Source organism: Helicoverpa zea, chromosome 27 (genome assembly GCF_022581195.2).
Source record: "Helicoverpa zea isolate HzStark_Cry1AcR chromosome 27, ilHelZeax1.1, whole genome shotgun sequence".
Taxonomy (NCBI): domain Eukaryota; kingdom Metazoa; phylum Arthropoda; class Insecta; order Lepidoptera; family Noctuidae; genus Helicoverpa; species Helicoverpa zea.
This window is the reverse complement of record NC_061478.1, coordinates 1,906,559-1,924,511: the sequence shown is the minus strand read 5'-3', so window position 1 is coordinate 1,924,511 and position 17,953 is coordinate 1,906,559. Positions and strand designations below refer to the sequence as shown.

Here is a 17,953-nt window from a genome sequence, read left to right as displayed (position 1 = left end):
TTTTAATACATATCTTTATGTACTTGCAGACTGCAGACTAAACAGTTGGCCGACAGTTGGCCCGATGATTGGCAAAAATACTTATATTGTTTAAGAAAATCGAAATGGTTCAACAAAAATATGCTTTTTTACCTTAACAAAAATATGAACAGCAGAGTTATTTTACCTACAAGTTTTTAGAAAAATATTAAAAATGTAACAAAAGATTCACTAAAACTAAAAAGCATATCAAGAAACTCGTGCTCAAAAGGCTGACAGCATTGCCACGCTTGCTGGCAAAAAAATCGTGAATTCAATCATGATTTTTAGTTTAATACCGGCCAAAAACTTCATACTGATTTATGAACTGAAACAAACTATCGGATGACTAAAAGTTTGAAGTATGTTCAGTCTGCACAGGCCCTAACATAAAAGTGACCTGTGACATTTAAACGAATTCTAGTATTCTATTAGGTATTATTCTAAAACTATGGAAAATAGTTTCGGAGACTATATAAATAGATTTAAGTATCTTATTTAGGAAGGGGGGCTAAGTATCAGCCGCATAGGTGAACTGAACACAGTTTGAAATGATCGGTAGGACCTAAATGGATGGGTGACCGACTACCTTTTAATATACTATGGAAACTTCTTCCTGTACCGAGATAAAATATAGCCTGTGTTACTCAGGGACAGTGTAGCTTTTTAACAGTGAAAGAATTTTTGAAAACGGTTCTGTAATTTCGGAACCTTTTGGGCTACAAACCGGCCAAGAGCGAGAGAAAGTCTTACAACCAGTCTTACCAATGTTATCAGATAGGCAGTCGCTCCATGTGGCACGCTGCTACTCAGCTGCATCCGATTAGACTGGAAGCCGACCCCAACATAGTTGGAAAAAGGCTAGGCAGCTAATCTAGTACCCATTTAGTCCAAGCAATTTACTCTTTGACCAAAAATTGAATCAAATCCTAATTTACTCAATAATGCTGGAAAATAGAAATCGTTTATTTCTCAGCAAATTGAAGTTTAAGTTAGTTTTAAAACCATAAACTAATATTCTAAAACGTTATTGTTTTTTTTTTTTAATAAATCAGGCATTTTTCATTTACATGAATCTAAGCGCAAACCGTAATTTTGTCAGGGTTCCGTACCCAAAGGGTAAAACGGGACCCTATTACTAAGACTTCGCTTTCCGTCCGTCGATAAATCGTCATAGTTAGTTAGACAGTTGAAATTTTCATAGATGATGTATTATTTGTTGCTGCTGTAACAACAATTTTAAAACTGAAAACTTGAACAACTTTTCGACCATTTTATACATACCCGCCGGTACGTGGACTGCTGGACTCTGGGTGCGCGGGTCCGTCTCGCACTTGGCTGGCTTGTATCATGTTTTTTCTATGGTTTCACCTCTTTCACTGACTTTAAAAAAACGGGGAGGTTCTCGAGTTCTTTTTTTATACATATGCGTAAAGCAGGCTTCGAAGTTGGTGAATTGATTTGAATCTTTCTACTGTTGGGATGCTACACTATCCCCGGGTCACATTGGCTATATTTTATCCGGATACGAAAAGTAGTTCCTCCGAGACGCTGCTACAAACAAACAGATCCACCTCTCTATGATAATATTAGTAGAGATTATTTGAGAAGCAACAATGTTTGGTTTCATTTTTCAATATTATTGCAAATACTCTGACAGAATGGTATGTCTGCTAGAAGAATGAACCAAGCAGGTATTATGACTTCGCAATTATTATTTTGCACATAACTAAGGTATTTTTATTATTTCCTTTTGAATATCAACATAAAGTGTGATTCAGATGATTGAAGTTATGACGTGTATGATTTCCTTATTTAAGTAATTACTTACGCATTTTTAACCGACTTCCCAATAAGGAGGAGGTTCTCAATTCGTCGGGATCTTTTTTTTTATGTATGTTCACCGATTATTCGAAGACGCCTCGACCGATTTGCAAATTTTTTTTTGTTTGTTAGGATATACCTTCCAGGTGGTCCCATAATCACCAGATCAGGATCTGATGATGGAAACCCTGAGAAATGGAGGGCAACTTTCAAAAATTGTAGGCGTGCATATATTAAAAACTTGACAATGAGGTGTACGTCTAATAACACTATACAACAGTGAAGGTTTGGAGCTGACCTGATGATGGAGACCGGAGAAGGTCGAGGGAACTCGATAACTGAATATGTAAACTATCTCGTATTTGGGCTTATATTATTCGTATCGATGAGAACTTTCCACAAATGCGGATAGTGACAACTATGCTTGTCACTGAAAAGCCAAAAATAAAAAACTTTTTACAAAAAAATAAAACGGACTCCCAAAAACACTGAAAAGCAAAAAAAAACTATTCTTAGGTGCATCAACTCAGGAACATCCATTAGACACTGACTTCTAGGCTGATGCACCTAATAATAGTTTTTTTTGCTTTTCAGTGTTTTTGGGAGTCGGTTTTATTTTTTTGTAAAAAGTTTTTTTTTTATTTGCTGCTCTCCATGGTTTTACTCTTGTCCCAGGGGATATTTTAAAATATAGTCAATAGCAGCCGGGATATTGTAGCTCCCCAAACGTGAAAACCTTTTCAGAACCTTTACATTTACAAAAAACAAATACCTAGTTTAAAAAACAAAGAAAAATCTAATCATTTACCATTCATAATCTTCATAGATTTATAATGACATACCATCTAATATTATTCAAATATTGTGTACTTACTTATATTTAAATTAGGTACCTATTTTATTATATTTTTTAGTACTTATGTTTATAATAAAATTATTGATTTACCTACAACTTACTTCACAATATCTCGCATGACCCCATCCACATCGGCAGGAAAATAATTTTTACAGCTATTTATCTCAATATCCGTCTCGCTTTATTTTGTTTTGCCTCTAGCCTTTGATCGCCTCACTCCTACCTCAATCTTATTATTTAGCCATATTTTATTAAATGTGCAACATTACAGATATATCCTTCCTTTAGAATCTTCCAAGGTGTACTTACTTTATACAAATGAACATGTATGGGGAGTTAACCCATGAATATATCTCAAAAACTGGTTGAATCCCTACTAATATTATAAATGTGAAAGTAACTCTGTCTGTCTGTCTGTCTGTTATGCTTTCACGTCTAAACCACTGAACTGATTTTAATAAAGTTTGATATAGTTATCGGCACGAATCTTGAGCTCTGACCTTCACCTGCGCAGAAGTAGGTAATTTATTGGGTCCCTTTTGTGGTATGAAGTGAGGCGCGGGGGCGGGCTAAAGCGGTGATTGGCCCGCAGCGCATTGCATCATAGCCGTCACTCGGGATTGGTTCTTTGCTAATAAATTATTTCTGCGCAGATGTAGGTCAGAGCTCAAGATTCCTGCCGATAACTATACAGAGATAGAGTTGACCTTGAGAAAGAACATAGGATAGTTTTATCTCCGACTTTTGAACGGTTCTCTTGACTGCTCGACGCGGGCGAAGCCGCGGGCGGAATCTAGTGCTAATATAAATCGCGTACGAACGGTTCCGTACTATCGGGTTCGATTCCCGGGTCGGGCCGAAATCGCTTTGTGGGTTTTCTAAAACTTCCACAAAGCAGCCCGTAGTCTGGAAGTTGGTGATTGATTCACCCGTGCATCGGAGAGCACGTAAATGTCGGTCCTGCGCCTCATCTCTTTCCGGTGGTGTCGGATTGCCGTCCCATCGGGTTATGAGAGTGAAGGTATAGTGAGTGCACTTGTGTCTGCGCAAATGCTCGTGCACTATAATATGTCCTGCGCAGCTGGCTGATCTCTTTATATGAGAACAGCCGCCGTGGCTGAAATCGCCCGTGGTCGCCATTATTATTAAATCGTGTTTGTTATTTGGGAGCACCTTTAAATATTTATATGTTATTCTAGTTTTCAGTATTTGTTATTATAGTATAGGGAGTAGGGACAATAATAATACGTCATCTGTGACAACTGCCCATGAGACTTAAGGCTCGAGCAGACCGGATGCGTAACGTAGACGTGCGCGTCGTTACGCAAGCGGTGTGGCCTGTCTCATACATTTCCATACATTACAACTCAGTGGTACGTGCACTCTACACTTACGTCTACGCATACGCATCCGGTCTGCTCGAGCCTTTATCCTGGTGACTGAAAGACTGACAGCGAAGTCTTAGTACCTATGAAGGTCCCGTTTTAGGGTTCCGTACCCAAAGGGTAAAACGGGTCCGTCCGTCTGTCACGAGGCTGTATCTCATGTACCGTGATAGTTAGAGAGTTGAAATTTTCACAGATGATGTATTTTTGTTGCCGCTATAACAACAAATATTGAAAACTAGAATAAAATTATTATTTAGAGGGCTCCCATACAACAACCATTGGTTTTTTTGTTTGCTAATTTTTGCTCTGGTACGGAACTCTTCGTGCGTGAGTTCGACTCGCACTTGGCCAGTTTTTACCCTTTATGTACGGAACCCTAGAAACGGCAGTGTTGGAGAGCTGGTGGCTAACTTTGTATCAGCAGAACAAGTTGATCGATCATAAGGTCAAGCAATTATGAGTCACCATATTGTCATGACGAGTTCCTCCGTGTTTCGGAAGACACGTTGGTTGGGCTGTCATTTGAACATCTTAAAAGTCAGAAGCCAGAACTTCTGACATGACATCCAGTCTTATCAAGGAGTATTGGTTACCTGGTTGCTCCAAGTGGTACACTGGTACTCAACTGCATCCGATTAGATTGGAGGTTGACCCCAACATATCAGGAAAGGGCTAGGCAAATAGGTACCTTGTAGGTTTGTTAACTTTAGCATGCAGTTGAAGCCCAGTGAGCCGGTAGTTTATTACACCACGTGCAAGTTGTGAAATGTTATACAATATGTTTGTCTTTATAAGTTATAGGGTCACGTAATTTAATACATAACTAGTAGATTCTTACAATTAGGAATCCTTGCTTATTTTACTAACTAGCTTATAACCGCGGTTTCGCCCGCGTCCAGGGGGAACTCTTCTCGTACAGTGATAAAATGACCCTTTGAAAAATGATGATGAATCATTGTACCTGTGTGTGTTACTCGGGGATGGTGCAGCTCCCCAGAAATTTCTAAAATCGGTTTAACAGTTTCGGGGCCTTTTAGGTACAAACTACAAATGAAGAAACAAAAAAAGTTTCCTCCTTATTATATTTACTAGTTAACTAGTATACAGTAAATATAATAAGGACGAAAGTAGTAACAATAATATATGTAAACTAGCTTCTGCCAGCGGTTTCACCCGCATCCCGTGGCAACCTTTGCTCGAATCCGAATAAAAGTAGCCTATATAGCCTATATAGCCTTCCTCGATAAATGGGCTAACTAACACTGAAAGAGTTTTGCGGACCAGAAGTTCCTGAGATTAGCGCGCTCAAGCAAACTAACAAACTCTTCAGCTTTATAATATTAGTATAGATAATATGTACTCAAACAACTATGATGTGATGGTCAGATAAACACCCAGTGTTGTTTTTATTAAAAAAAAAAAAAAAAAAAAAAAAAAACTTTTAAAATAACAATAAATTACCCAAATAAAAATATCTCACGGAAACGGATACAGACCGGTAGGGGTTTTTATTGTGAAACAAGAAGCCAAAATTCCTGGTGACACCCGCTGTCCGATTTTTGATCAGAGTAGGGGTACCTATCTAATTAAAACAAATTCAATACTTTCATAGAACTGTCTAGTTTAGGAACAAGGAAAACACTTTAATAGATGCACATAGATATATAATTAAAAACTTTTCCAATAAGTCCAAATACAGCTATGATAGATAAGATTCATGTATTCCGGCTCCATCATCAGATCAGTTCAACAGTACCATATTATTGTATTGTCATCAGAACTACATACAGCTGCCAATTTTCATAACGCCACGATCCTTGGAAGATGGTTCAAAGTTACTTTAGATTCCATTACATAGTTACATACAGTCGACCTAAAAAAAGTTCATCATCATATTCCTGCCCTGTTCCCAAGTCATTTGGGGTCGGTGCAACATGTTTTTTTCTTCCATTTTTCTCTATCAGACGTCATACTTACATCCACTCCCTTCTGCTTCATATCCTCTTTCAGGCAATCAATCCATCTTTTCCTCGGTCTACCTCTGCCTCTTCAAAAAAAGTCCAAACATATTTTATGCGGAACCCAAAGGTACTCATAACACGCTTGGCACCATATTTTTCGCCATGACAAACAAATATGCTATGAATTCAGAGACAATAGGCAAGCTACCGCGTCCCCAAAGGATTTACCATGAATCACCCAGAGATTGTTGATTACGAAACGATTATTTTCAAAATATGGCCTAGGAAATTTCAATAAACCATTCAAGTTGCGTTTATTTATAATAATAAACCGCCATCTTAATTTTTTTAGATATAACTTTAGTGCGCCGTAATAAGGAATTAGTAGTGCGCAGTGCAAATTCGAGGGCGTCGGGCGCGGGAATATGAGCGCCATGTTGAAACTTTTAAATTCGTTCTTAATTTTCTTTTTGTTTTTTATTTCGTGTTCGGCCAGTTACCATGAGCAGTATAGAGGTTGGTTCCTATATTATGATTTTCTTTTTTTTTCTTCTAGCCTAATTTTAATAATTCCTTATTTTCAATTTTATTTTTTTATCGTCCTTTGCTTATTTCTTAAATAAATGTTTCTTGTATTGAGTGCCTTTTTCCTGTCTTCTCTTTATATTAAACAGTTTGTCTTATTAGGATAACACGACACAAGATTTCACAAAAGTTTTTACCCTACTCACCGATCCTACCCTTACAAAATCTTCAAATCAGAACCTCAGAAAAAAAACCTTTACTGCTACAGATATCGACCGTGCTGGCATCAGAATCGACAGAATACAGCGACTGTCAGATCGCATAAACCGCATCAAAAACCTTACAGCATGTGCGCAGCGTAAAAAAACCACCTCTGTAGAGAGAAGACAAAATAAAGACGAACCAGTCAGTCTTCTAATGCCAGAAGGCAACACCCGAGTAGTATATTGCCATTATAATGGTTCTGGGATCGTTTGCAGACCCCAAAATGGATCGGTTGAATTGCCTTTTCAGCCGATTGTGAATCAAGTCAATAATTCCCAAGGTAGGAGAAGTTATATTCAAAGTGCTTTTTGCACTGTATTCCTGCTTTTGGGTAGTTGGCACTTGTTTAGTCTTCTAGCGTTGTGAACGCATTTTTTCTGAATCAGCATCGTCTTGTCGTTATTCTAGTCTAGTTTTGGTTAGCTTGTTTTATTTTTCGTTCTTTGACAGTCGTTTCGAATCACCCCTTTCTTTGCCTTGTTGTTTGAGTTAGTCCAGTCCGTGTAAATGGTCCTTTTCTAGTCCTTGTAAACTTGCATATAAATGTCTCAGAATTATTATTAGTAGATCTTCTAGTTTTGCCAAAATATTTCTAGGTCAGTTTTCAGTTTTAAAAGCTGCAGTGTTGTATGGAATAATATTTTTTTAGTCTTAGTAGACAGCTCTGCGATTAGATGAGCAACGCATTCCCGAATTTATTTTAAAGTAGATTTCGCCCTTGACTTCGTCCGTGTCCTAAGAGTTTGACAACCAGTCTTGTCAAGGTATTGGGTTGCCTGGGTCATTGGGTTTAGAATGTCAAATCGGCAGTTGCTCCCTGTGGCACACTGGTACAGCTGCATCCTGGTAAACTGAAAGCCGATCCTAAAATAGTGAACCAATCCCACTTAAGCAAAGTTAACATTATGGATGCATGTAGCTTCAATTTCTTTGTTCCAGTACCCATTTCCAGTTCTCCGAAGTTTGAGTCCTACGTGTTCAACAATAAGGAGTATATCGTCCAATTGTTGCCGGTCAACTGGGAGAATGCCAAGATATTGTGCCGGTAAGTAGGTTGGGTTCAGACGACCTTATAAAGGTCGCCGGAAGACGCTGGATGCAGGTCGCCTCCAACAGGTATCTGTGGAGATCTAAGGGGGAGGCCTATGTTCAGCAGTGGACGTCCTATGGCTGAGATGATGATGATGATGATGATGAAGTAGGTTTATATGAAGATTAGTTCTTTGGTACATAGAGGTTTTACTTCACTTACTCGTCTTCTAAGAAGGTGTCATCACTTTCGCGCACACAGAACGCGAAAATATAGTCTCCGTCTAAATATAGTTATATGTCAATGGTCTAAATTCGATATGTCTTGTTAAAGGGGTTACCATAATGGAAGCTTGGCTGTATTGGACACCAGAGACAAAGCTGAGTTCTTAGCCGAAGCGTTGGCCGAGTCACAGTTCTGTGAGTTTTATTATTTCTTCTATATAACGCGGTTGAGGAACGTCCAACCCCACATTTAATAATATTATTTTATCAGTACAAAGGTGTTTGTTTTTTATTCAATAAACAACTATTCACATATTTACATAAATAAACACCTAAAAATAATCTTATAATTATATACATACATATTTCATCAGTTCCTTCTCTGTATGAGAAGGGGCCTGTGCTCTAGGACAATAAAAGGGCTGATGAAGACTTAGTAGGGCTTGAGCAGGAATTAGAAACACAATTCACTGTTCCTTTGCAATAGTTCCTTGACATTCGTTTATGCTTTCTTGTGAATCACTATTCGCTTTATAAACGTTTGTCAATTCCTCACCAGCCCTGGCCTCAGTATGGGTGGGGGCCCGCAGAGACTCGGCAGAGGACGCCGCGGGGTACCGCTGGGGCCCCGGCATGGAGCTGCGGAGGACCGCACTAGATGTGCTGGGCAATGAGGAAGAAGATAATGTGGCTAGACATTATCCTATGGTATGTATATTTCTCGCCAAAGCTAATCCTCGCCGCCCTCGGCGATCCTTAATCTTCCCGTCCTGCTCCCAAGTTCTATATTTTCCGCTTCCACTCTTCCAGTCTTCTCTGTCCGTCGTGATATACGCAAGATTCACTTCCTTCTTATTCATGTCCTCATTCAGGCAAGCAAATCATATTTTCCTTGGTTCTTCATCCATCCAAATTGGTAATTAACACACTTTTTGTAGCATGCGTTTCTCAGCAGCGACTCGCACCGTTTTGCATCGAAAAGTTATTTCTCGCGGTGCACCTGCGTACCCAAGGAACTTAATTGCTGTATACGGATAAATTATATAGACTGCGCCTTAGACTACCTTAGAAATTAACCAGCCATTTCCTCACCCCAGTGGCTGAACAGAACCCACGTACCAGTCCCGGAGACGGGGGCTGACTGCGTAGCCCTAGAGCGAGTTAGCCACGACCACCCTGTGTTCCTCGACCTGCCGTGTCATTTGGAACGCGCCTTCGCTTGTGAGAGAGGTAAGGATTACGCGGTTTAATCTCTAAGAGCCATTCTCAATAAGCTATCTGTTGATTTGCTTACTAGAGATAGAATGTTGACATACAAAACAATTGATAGCTAGAATAATGTGTATAGTGGCCGTAAGTAAGACCGCTACAGTATGATCATTCAGTGACGGATTAACCATGTCTCAAGAGTTACAATTGATATACTTCATCCTCCTGCCCTTATCCCAATGTCACTTGGGGTCGGCGCAGCATGTCTTCTTCCATACTCTTCTATCTGCAGTCACCTCACAAGTAACATTCTTTCTAACCACATTGGTATTCACAGAACAACAACACACTTTGAAATACGTACAGAACAATTAATCAACATCTGCCGAGCCTTTTTCCAACTATGTTGGGGAAGGCTTCCAGGTAACCGGTTGTAGCTAAGTACCAGTGCTTTACAAGAAGCGACAGCCAATCTGACCCCCTCAACCCAGTTACCCTGGCAACCCAATACCGACAGCCGAGACCTACAGTTTGAACGTGCCATCCGAAAAATAGTCATTGGTGTCTAAGATATACTTAGAAAGTACATACAAACTTAGAAAAGTTGCATGAATACTTACCTGAAATCGAACCCGTACCTCTTCACTCACTTTTATTAAGAGGTTCCTTACCCATTAGGCCACTACGATTTCATAGTCTTACAGAACAGTAGGAAATCTCACTTTTCTACACAAGCTACTAAATACTTCTTCATCATCAGATGCCCGTGACATAGTCCGCGTGACGGAGGTGAACACGGTACGATGCAGGAATGGGCTTTACCATCTCTACAGTGGCAAGATGGACTGGCATCAGGCTGCTGCTTACTGCGTGCTTAAAGGAATGGCGTAAGTCTTAGCTTTGGAGAACTGGCAACCATGGTTTTGCATGTGTAGCTTTATAATTTAGAGTCTCGTCTTGGTGAATGCTTCAACTGGTAGTGTTTCAATGTTGTTTTTTGAGGTTTAAAAGTTCTTGCAATTTTAAAATGTAATCTGGGGCCCGATTCTCCTAATTTTACTTAAGCAACATTCGATTGACGTTCGACTCGATTCGACTGAGATCCGATCCCGACTCGATTACAATTGAAGCGTATGTGGCATTCCGCTATTTTTTCTTTGAAATAAACGTTTTTATCCTTTTCTGTCATTCAATAATGAATCATTTTGTCTGCAAATGATTTACGATTGCAAAATGATTGTACAGCGAACTACCGTATAGACCAAAATTACCAAAATAGCAGACCAATCGCACACCAATCAAATGTCAATCGAATACGATTGGTCTTTTATTAGTAGCAGAATGCCCGATATGGTTAAAACTGCTATTGCGATCATATTGCGATTCGATTTCTATTCGATTTTGACATTATTAACTTAGGAGAATCGGGCCCCTGATAAACTTTTCGTATATTATACTTGCTTATGTGGCTGCTTTCTTATACACTTCCTCATGTACTTATTTAACTACCTTTACCTTACCTTTACCTTACCTTTACCTTTCCTTACCTTACCTTTTCCTTTCCTTACCTTTACCTTACCTTTACCTTTCCTTACCTTTACCTTTCCTTACCTTTACCTTTCTTTACCTTTACCTTTCCTTACCTTTACCTTTCCTTACCTTTACCTTTACCTACCTTCATTTACTACTTCTATGTGTGCTACTATGTTACGGTGAAAGCCCGAAGTATATTTACACCTGGGTTAAGCCGGCCAAAGCTAGGTGCAGTCGACCAATGTTAAGCAACGCTTGACGCGGTAAGCCCTTCGATGGATGACCATAATATATGTTGTTGATCATAATGTTTTTATTTCTTGCAGGTTGGCAAATATTGGATCATTAAAATGCTTAAGAAGATTGGGCATGACGATGTTGAAGAATCGACCGAGTAAGTCAGATTTTAATCATTATCTTACCCCCGCACTCAGAGACATTTAATGATTACTTAAGTCACTCCTTAGTGACAGATTCTCATAGAAATTTTGCACTAAGGAATGGCTTAACCATTTAACTGTCCACGATGCAGACACAATAGTTAAACAATGAGTGTGTATCACATATGACTCATGGGACAGGGAAGTTATTAAGTTAAAAAGTCGTGGTGGCCTAGTGGGTAAAGGACCAATCTCTCAAGTATGAGGGCGCGGGTTCGATCCCAGGTCAGGCAAGTACCAATGCAACTTTTCTAAGTCTGTATGTACTTTCTAAGTATATCTTAGACACCATTGGCTGTGTTTCGGATGGCACGTTAAACTGTAGGTCCCGGCTGTCATTGAACATCCTTGGCAGTCGTTACGGGTAGTCAGAAGCCAGTAAGTCTGACACCAGTCTAACCAAGGGGTATCGGGTTGCCCGGGTATATAGGCAGTCGCTTCTTGTAAAGCACTGGTACTCAGCTGTATCCGGTTAGACTGGAAGCCGACCCCAACATGATTGGGAAAAAGGCTCGGAGGATGATGGACAGGGAAGTTATTAAGTAACCATTAAATGTCACTGAGTGTGTCTTTTTTAACACCTACTTTTTTAACATGAAAGATACGTTTTTAATTCTTAGCCGACCACACAGCAACTTGCCGGCAGCAAGAATTCAAATCGTACCTTTAGTAGGTATCAAAAAATAGAACCTTCTTAAATAAACACATTTGTCCAGGTATCGAGAACGCCTGGGTAGGTGCTAAGGGCAATCTGGGCCACTGGAAGTGGATAGACACCGGAGTGAGTGTCTTCCAGACTCCCCCGCTCAGTGACGCCGCTCCTGACGCCTGGCCTCCTATGAGGTAAGTCCTCAAACCTCCTGAAAAATCTTCCATGCGTTTTACCAACTATTTTGGCCTTTGTTTTATTTCTATCTTTGATCGTCGTTATGGTTAGTCAGAATTCAGAGAGTCTGACAACCGATTTTACTAAGGAATGTCTGGTTGAGGATGTCAGATCGGCAACCGCCGTGTGGTACAATGGTACCTACTCAGTTGCACTGACTCGGGAAACCTACCCAGATGATGACTTGTACATTTACCTTCAGATTATTTCACAAATCTTAGATTGAAACATGATGAAAATGTCAACTGTTAGAAAGTTGTATATTAAGTTTAACTTTGGAGATATCACACGTACTTATTATTATTTTTTTTTGTTATTTTCTTAGGGACAGGAACAATGTAAAACAAAATGGCTGCCTACAACTAGACAGACACGCGTCTCATCCGCCAGTGTTCCTGGAGTCACGCTGCGAGAGGAAGATGCAGTTCATCTGCTATGAAGGTTGGTATACCTACCTACTTCCTTTCACGGGTGTCCTCATAATTCAAGGGGCCCTCTAGGAATAATGGTCCAAGAATATAAAGGAGCCTATGGAAGGAACGTGAATGGCCTTAAGTAACTCCACACCCAAAAATTTTTTGCACAAATTGGGCACTGAAAAATACACTTATTATATTTTATTAGAAGTATTCATTGCCAAGAAATCATCACAATCGGAATATTTTAAGCAGACACAAATACCCAACACACAGTTTACAGGAGGACCCTACTAGGAATCTAGCTAGCATAAGAGCCCACGCACACTGAATACTTACCTATATTAGGTATATCGGCGGCAGTTTACTCTGCAATGAGTCAAGTGTGTAAGTGCTTTAAATATTGGTTGATCGTTTTCAGCAAAACTTGGTGACTTAGAAAGAGGCGTTCGTCGGTCTGGTCAGTAAAAGATACAAAATATCATAAAACGTTCCCATTTCTGATCTTCAGTCTATTTTGGCACCATCTTCGACACCAATTGTATACTTTGGACATTTCATGTTCAAATTATGTTGTAGGTACTTAGAAATGGTATCAGAAAGTTACCTACTTCTCTAAGGCACAAACACCTAGTTACACATATGGATAGGTACCTAGTTATGTATTTAGAGTTTCTTCTATGTCGCATCCTATGTATTTTCAGTTAGACCCACCGTACTTGTCCAGATTATAGATTTGTTGGATTTTTAGGCGCCGCAATTCCCACAATACCCATCCATCTTTTCTTTTTGTCTTTCTGACACCATTATTTTTTCATTTTTCGTTGTTTTCAATAAAGACATCCAAAATTCATTTTTAGGGTTCCGTACCCAAAGGGTAAAACGGGACCCTATTGTTTTCGCTCCTCTGTCCGTCCGTCCGTCTGTCACCAGGCTGTATCTCATGAACCGTGATAGTTAGAGCGTTGAAATTTTCACCGATGATGTATTTCTGTTGCCGCTATAACAACAAATACTGAAAATTTGAATAAAATAAATATTTCGAGGGGCTCCCATACAACAAACGTGATTTTTTTGCTCGATATCCATAAATATATATAGAATATTAGTTTGTATAGTACGGAACCCTACGTGCGCGAGTCCGACTCGCACTTGGCCGGTTTTTTTATTGACATCCATATCGAAAATAAGTGTGATGTGACAGTAACGAACTTACTTACTTTAACATTTATTTATTGATTCACCCAACTTCAAAAGCTAATTACATAAAACAGAGTAACTACATACATTAGTTTTCTTTAAAATTAAGACGAAAACTAAAACAAAAATATAAAAAGTATTTAGTTTTTCAATAACCCGCCATTTTTCCCCAGGCGTGGCATCAACGTTCATAACAGTGGCGACACCTAGCGACGACCAGTTCTACTACGTGCTTGTCCGACAGTTGTTCTACTGGCAGCACGCCTACCAAAACTGCTTGAAACTCAACGGAACGCTCGCTAGTTTGGATAACAACGATATTTTAATACAATTGCTGCTTGTTATGGGCGAGAATAAGGAGGAACGTGAGTATTTTAAGTTGCAGTTGGATTTGTAAAGAATTTTGTATGGGACAGTATCCAAACTCCACATTGTCGTACAGTAGGTACATTGTTTTTTTTTATATCAAAGTACATACTTACCTCGAAATACTCGAACGTAACTTTCTATTCTACTTAGAGTATATTCTATCACAGAAAAGAACAAAAGTGTGACAAAGATAGGATTGTGTTTGAGCAGTCCTTAAAATTGGGTGGCGTGTCATTCGGTTGTTAACTCTGTGAAAAATTGCTTCTACTTGGTCACTACTTTTACGCTGTGTGAACACAATTATTTAATCTCTTCTTTATTTCTCTCCGTGTCTTTTTCTTTGTACTATTTATCGATACATATACAAATACATAAAATAAAACTTTTGCAGCGATCGAACACATTTGGGTCTCCGGCCGCCTGAACCTGACCAAGGACCTAACAACGGATGCCGTCCACTACTCCTGGTACAATCCAAATGGCGGGAAACGCATCCCGGACCCAAGGTCTGGAGACGCTAAGACTGGTTTATACGTAAGTTTAAACACTAATTAATAATAATACGGCTGCCCGCTTTTCGTTTGCAAAGACTATCAAACACCAAACTCAAATATTCCTATTGTAAATTACTAAAGTGAATAAAACCAAAATGTGAGCATTTTTTTCTAACACACAGATTTACCCTGTACCCTGCAGACCCAGTGAAACAAAAAAAAAAGTGGAATAAAACCTTTTTAACATGAAAACCAGGTGTATGGATGTGACTTTATAATTTTTACTTTCACTACTCGCCACTAGGTGGCTCTTCTCAAAAGCAGCATTTTAGGCACCCCCTTAGTTCTGCTATTCACCGCTAGACGGCGTTAAAACACTATTAGTTCTTATTTTGATCACGAGATGGCGTTAATTTAAATATTGTATTTTCCAGATGCCGCCATGGTTGGATGAAGAATTCTCAATGGATAATTCCTGCTTGAATTTAGACAGACAAGACCATCTTGTTGGTTTGGTCTACGGATTAGCATGCGACACAGCACAGTATTCTATTTGTATGATAGATAAAGAGCAGGGAGCAGCTCGTAAGTATGAATTTGTATGTAATTTAGTTACCCTCCATATCCCTGGTTTGACCGCAGCTAAAACAGAAAATAAGCAGGCAAACAATCCTAGCTATTCTGGTGCTATTGCTGAACTTTTCAATTCATGGATTTCTACATATGCACCATTACCTACATATTTTAATTTTGCTCTTATGTATCTCGAATCCCTTTTTGCAAATAACTATTACTACATATACAGTAAGGGCTAATTTGTTTGAGTACCAACATGTAGAAAATATATTGTATTTTATTCCAGGTAAAGTTTCAAACAAACCTGTGGCTATACCAATAATACCTACTCCAATCGTCTCACCAGCTGCGGTGATCGCCGAGCCAATATCAACCTCAACAGTAGATGGTTATGACTCCTCATGAAACATAAATACTTAGAGTAATGTATAAGGAATAGTATTACATGTTTATCCATTTTATAGAAAATAAATAAACCAGAAAAGTGTTGTTTTGTTTTTATTTAACCATATTACATCTGATACTACATTTATAACAACTTGATTGATAGTTAAATAATATCAAGCCGAGTGAAATAGTAATCACCAACCCGCATTGAACAAGCGTGGTGATTAATGCTCAATCCTTCTGTGTTAAAGCAGGCTGCAGCCCAGCAGTCAGACAATAAACAATAAATATGTAGTCCTACCATTTGAAATAATATTCAAAGACATAAAAATTACACTTATTTATTAAGCCAAATTGAACATTAAACTAACATCATTTCATACTACTCAATACATCGATCCACTGTTTATTAACATCATGCAATTGTGTGCAGTTTTTATTCATAGCAAGTAGATTTTTCTTGAACATCAACAGATGTTCTAAATAAGCTCTCAAACTACTGTTCATAGCTCTCACTGACTCTATCTCTTGAGTTAATTCTGCTGTTACTTTCTGAAAGGAACAAAATATTATTTATATAAATAAATAATGTTGGGACACCTTTTCACACACGGTCGGCTAGCCCCATGGTAAGTTATTAATTAACTTGTGTTATGGGTGCTAACACAACTGATAAACTACATTTAGTTACATATATACATATTGCAACACCCAGACCACGGCCAACAAATATGCTCATCACACAAATATCAACTGAATAGGGAATCGAACCCGGAACCTCAGTTCGGCAGTCCGGCATGGTAGTGACCATTGCGCCATCGAGGTTGTCATTTGGATAAATTCTTTAACACTATAATTCTAATATTAATTATAGCTGTTTTTCTGCGGTTTCATCAGCGTCCCGTGGGAACTACTGCCCGTACCCAGATAAAATATAGCCTGTCACTCGGGGATATAGCTTCCGAAAAGGGAAAGAATTACAGAAGTCGAGTAGCTCTGTTCCTTTTTTATTTTATTATTAGAGATGACTTATAAACAGTGCTATTCATGAATAACAAATCAGGCGATTAGATAGAATTCTAAACTAGGTACAATATACATATAAAATGAGCCTACCAAATACACTTTGGTGCAACATAAAATATTCAACTAAAGAAAGAAACGAATTTATTTTACCTCACGCTTCGACGAAGTCACAGATACGCTAGACATGATTACTATTTCACTTGTTTATTTTTATGTAGCTATTAGTTGATATTTAAAACTTTATTTATTTGTAGTGATAACAATAGAACAACAAATAAAAACAAAACAAATTAACTGAAAATTGAAAATGTCAAAACTTTTTAATTTGGCGGTTGGTTTTGTGTTGCTATATGGTGATTTCAATTTTACCTATTTCTTCCCTATCGTAAATTATTTTTTTTGCCCAGTTATTTGTGTGTTGCTTGTGTTTTCTACCGATTAAAAATTTGTTAGTAAACAATCAAATTAAATAAACAATAAAATAATGGCTTTGGATGCAACTGCCGCTAATAGCTGGACGTGATTTTTTAATAATATTTGTTTTTTCCCAATAACTGTCGAAAACTGGGTATACCTGACTTACCTTCTGGCCTATACTTCGGTCAAAGGATATGCATTGCCATCCAGCGTGGCAATGCAGCCAGCCTTTTGGGCACGATCCCAGCTGACAGCGATGCGGATGAATATTTTGATACTTAGTTTTAATATTTCCCTAGAATAAGATCATTTTGAAAAACACGTTAGTAACAAATAATAAAAATTGGACTAAAATAGTTGTGATTAAGTAAAGTATACCTGACAACACTCGAAGGTAACATTTCATTTCACGCAGTATTTCCAATGTGTAATGTAAATGAGAAGTGATTGTGATTATTTATTACGCTTTCACGAAAAACCAGCTGAACCGATTTGGATATTTCGTGCAGAGATAGATACCTATGTACCTTCGAGATGGAGATAGGCTCCGCGTATTGGGAACTTACCTCTCGTGACGTGGAGGCTAGTAAAACCGATGAACATTAGGCAACAAAGTCTTGAACTAAAAATATTTTTTGTATAATAAATAATAGCTTTGCTCCCGGTTTTCACCAGCGTTCTGAGGGAATTTGTTCCCAAATCCGGATCTTATTCTGATGTAAAAACTATATTACTGCAAAATTTCATCAAAATCAGTTCAGTAGTTTTTCATGAACATAGAAAAGGAGCTTATATCACGACATTCTGGGCAGGTATTTTTTGACTTATCTAATACGATTGTGGTTAACTTCGCTTATCTCAATGATCTAATAGCTTTATCTGAGCCAGTATAAAGAAACACGGATTTATG

General features: G+C 38.5%; 1 protein-coding gene and 1 long non-coding RNA gene across 2 annotated transcripts; one reads left to right on the top strand and one right to left on the bottom strand.

Moving 5' to 3' along the window:
- The first annotated feature begins 6,481 nt into the window (after nucleotides 1-6,481).
- Nucleotides 6,482-15,700, top strand: LOC124643330 (macrophage mannose receptor 1-like). Its single transcript, XM_047182271.1, has 13 exons — nucleotides 6,482-6,563; nucleotides 7,776-7,881; nucleotides 8,200-8,285; nucleotides 8,650-8,798; nucleotides 9,188-9,320; nucleotides 10,060-10,186; nucleotides 11,159-11,226; nucleotides 11,989-12,115; nucleotides 12,484-12,629; nucleotides 13,972-14,139; nucleotides 14,535-14,677; nucleotides 15,072-15,222; nucleotides 15,500-15,700. The coding sequence occupies exons 1-13, from the start codon at nucleotides 6,482-6,484 to the stop codon at nucleotides 15,616-15,618; spliced, it is 1,605 nt and encodes a 534-aa protein (XP_047038227.1). The 3' UTR covers nucleotides 15,619-15,700.
- Nucleotide 15,701: 1 nt separating this feature from the next.
- On the bottom strand, nucleotides 15,702-17,111 carry LOC124643331. The gene is made up of 2 exons (XR_006985911.1): nucleotides 16,777-17,111; nucleotides 15,702-16,152 (listed from the first exon to the last, which is right to left on the bottom strand). It is a non-coding gene; the product is annotated as an uncharacterized LOC124643331 (long non-coding RNA).
- Between the last annotated feature and the right edge of the window lie 842 nt (nucleotides 17,112-17,953).

Excerpts from the sequence above, each read along its gene's own strand:
- LOC124643330 (XM_047182271.1), top strand. The coding sequence starts at position 6,482 with ATGTTGAAACTTTTAAATTCGTTCTTAATTTTCTTTTTGTTTTTTATT. Across the intron at positions 7,882-8,199 it reads AATGCCAAGATATTGTGCCG|GGGTTACCATAATGGAAGCT; the intron begins GTAAGTAGGTTG and ends GTCTTGTTAAAG. Across the intron at positions 12,116-12,483 it reads GACGCCTGGCCTCCTATGAG|GGACAGGAACAATGTAAAAC; the intron begins GTAAGTCCTCAA and ends TTATTTTCTTAG.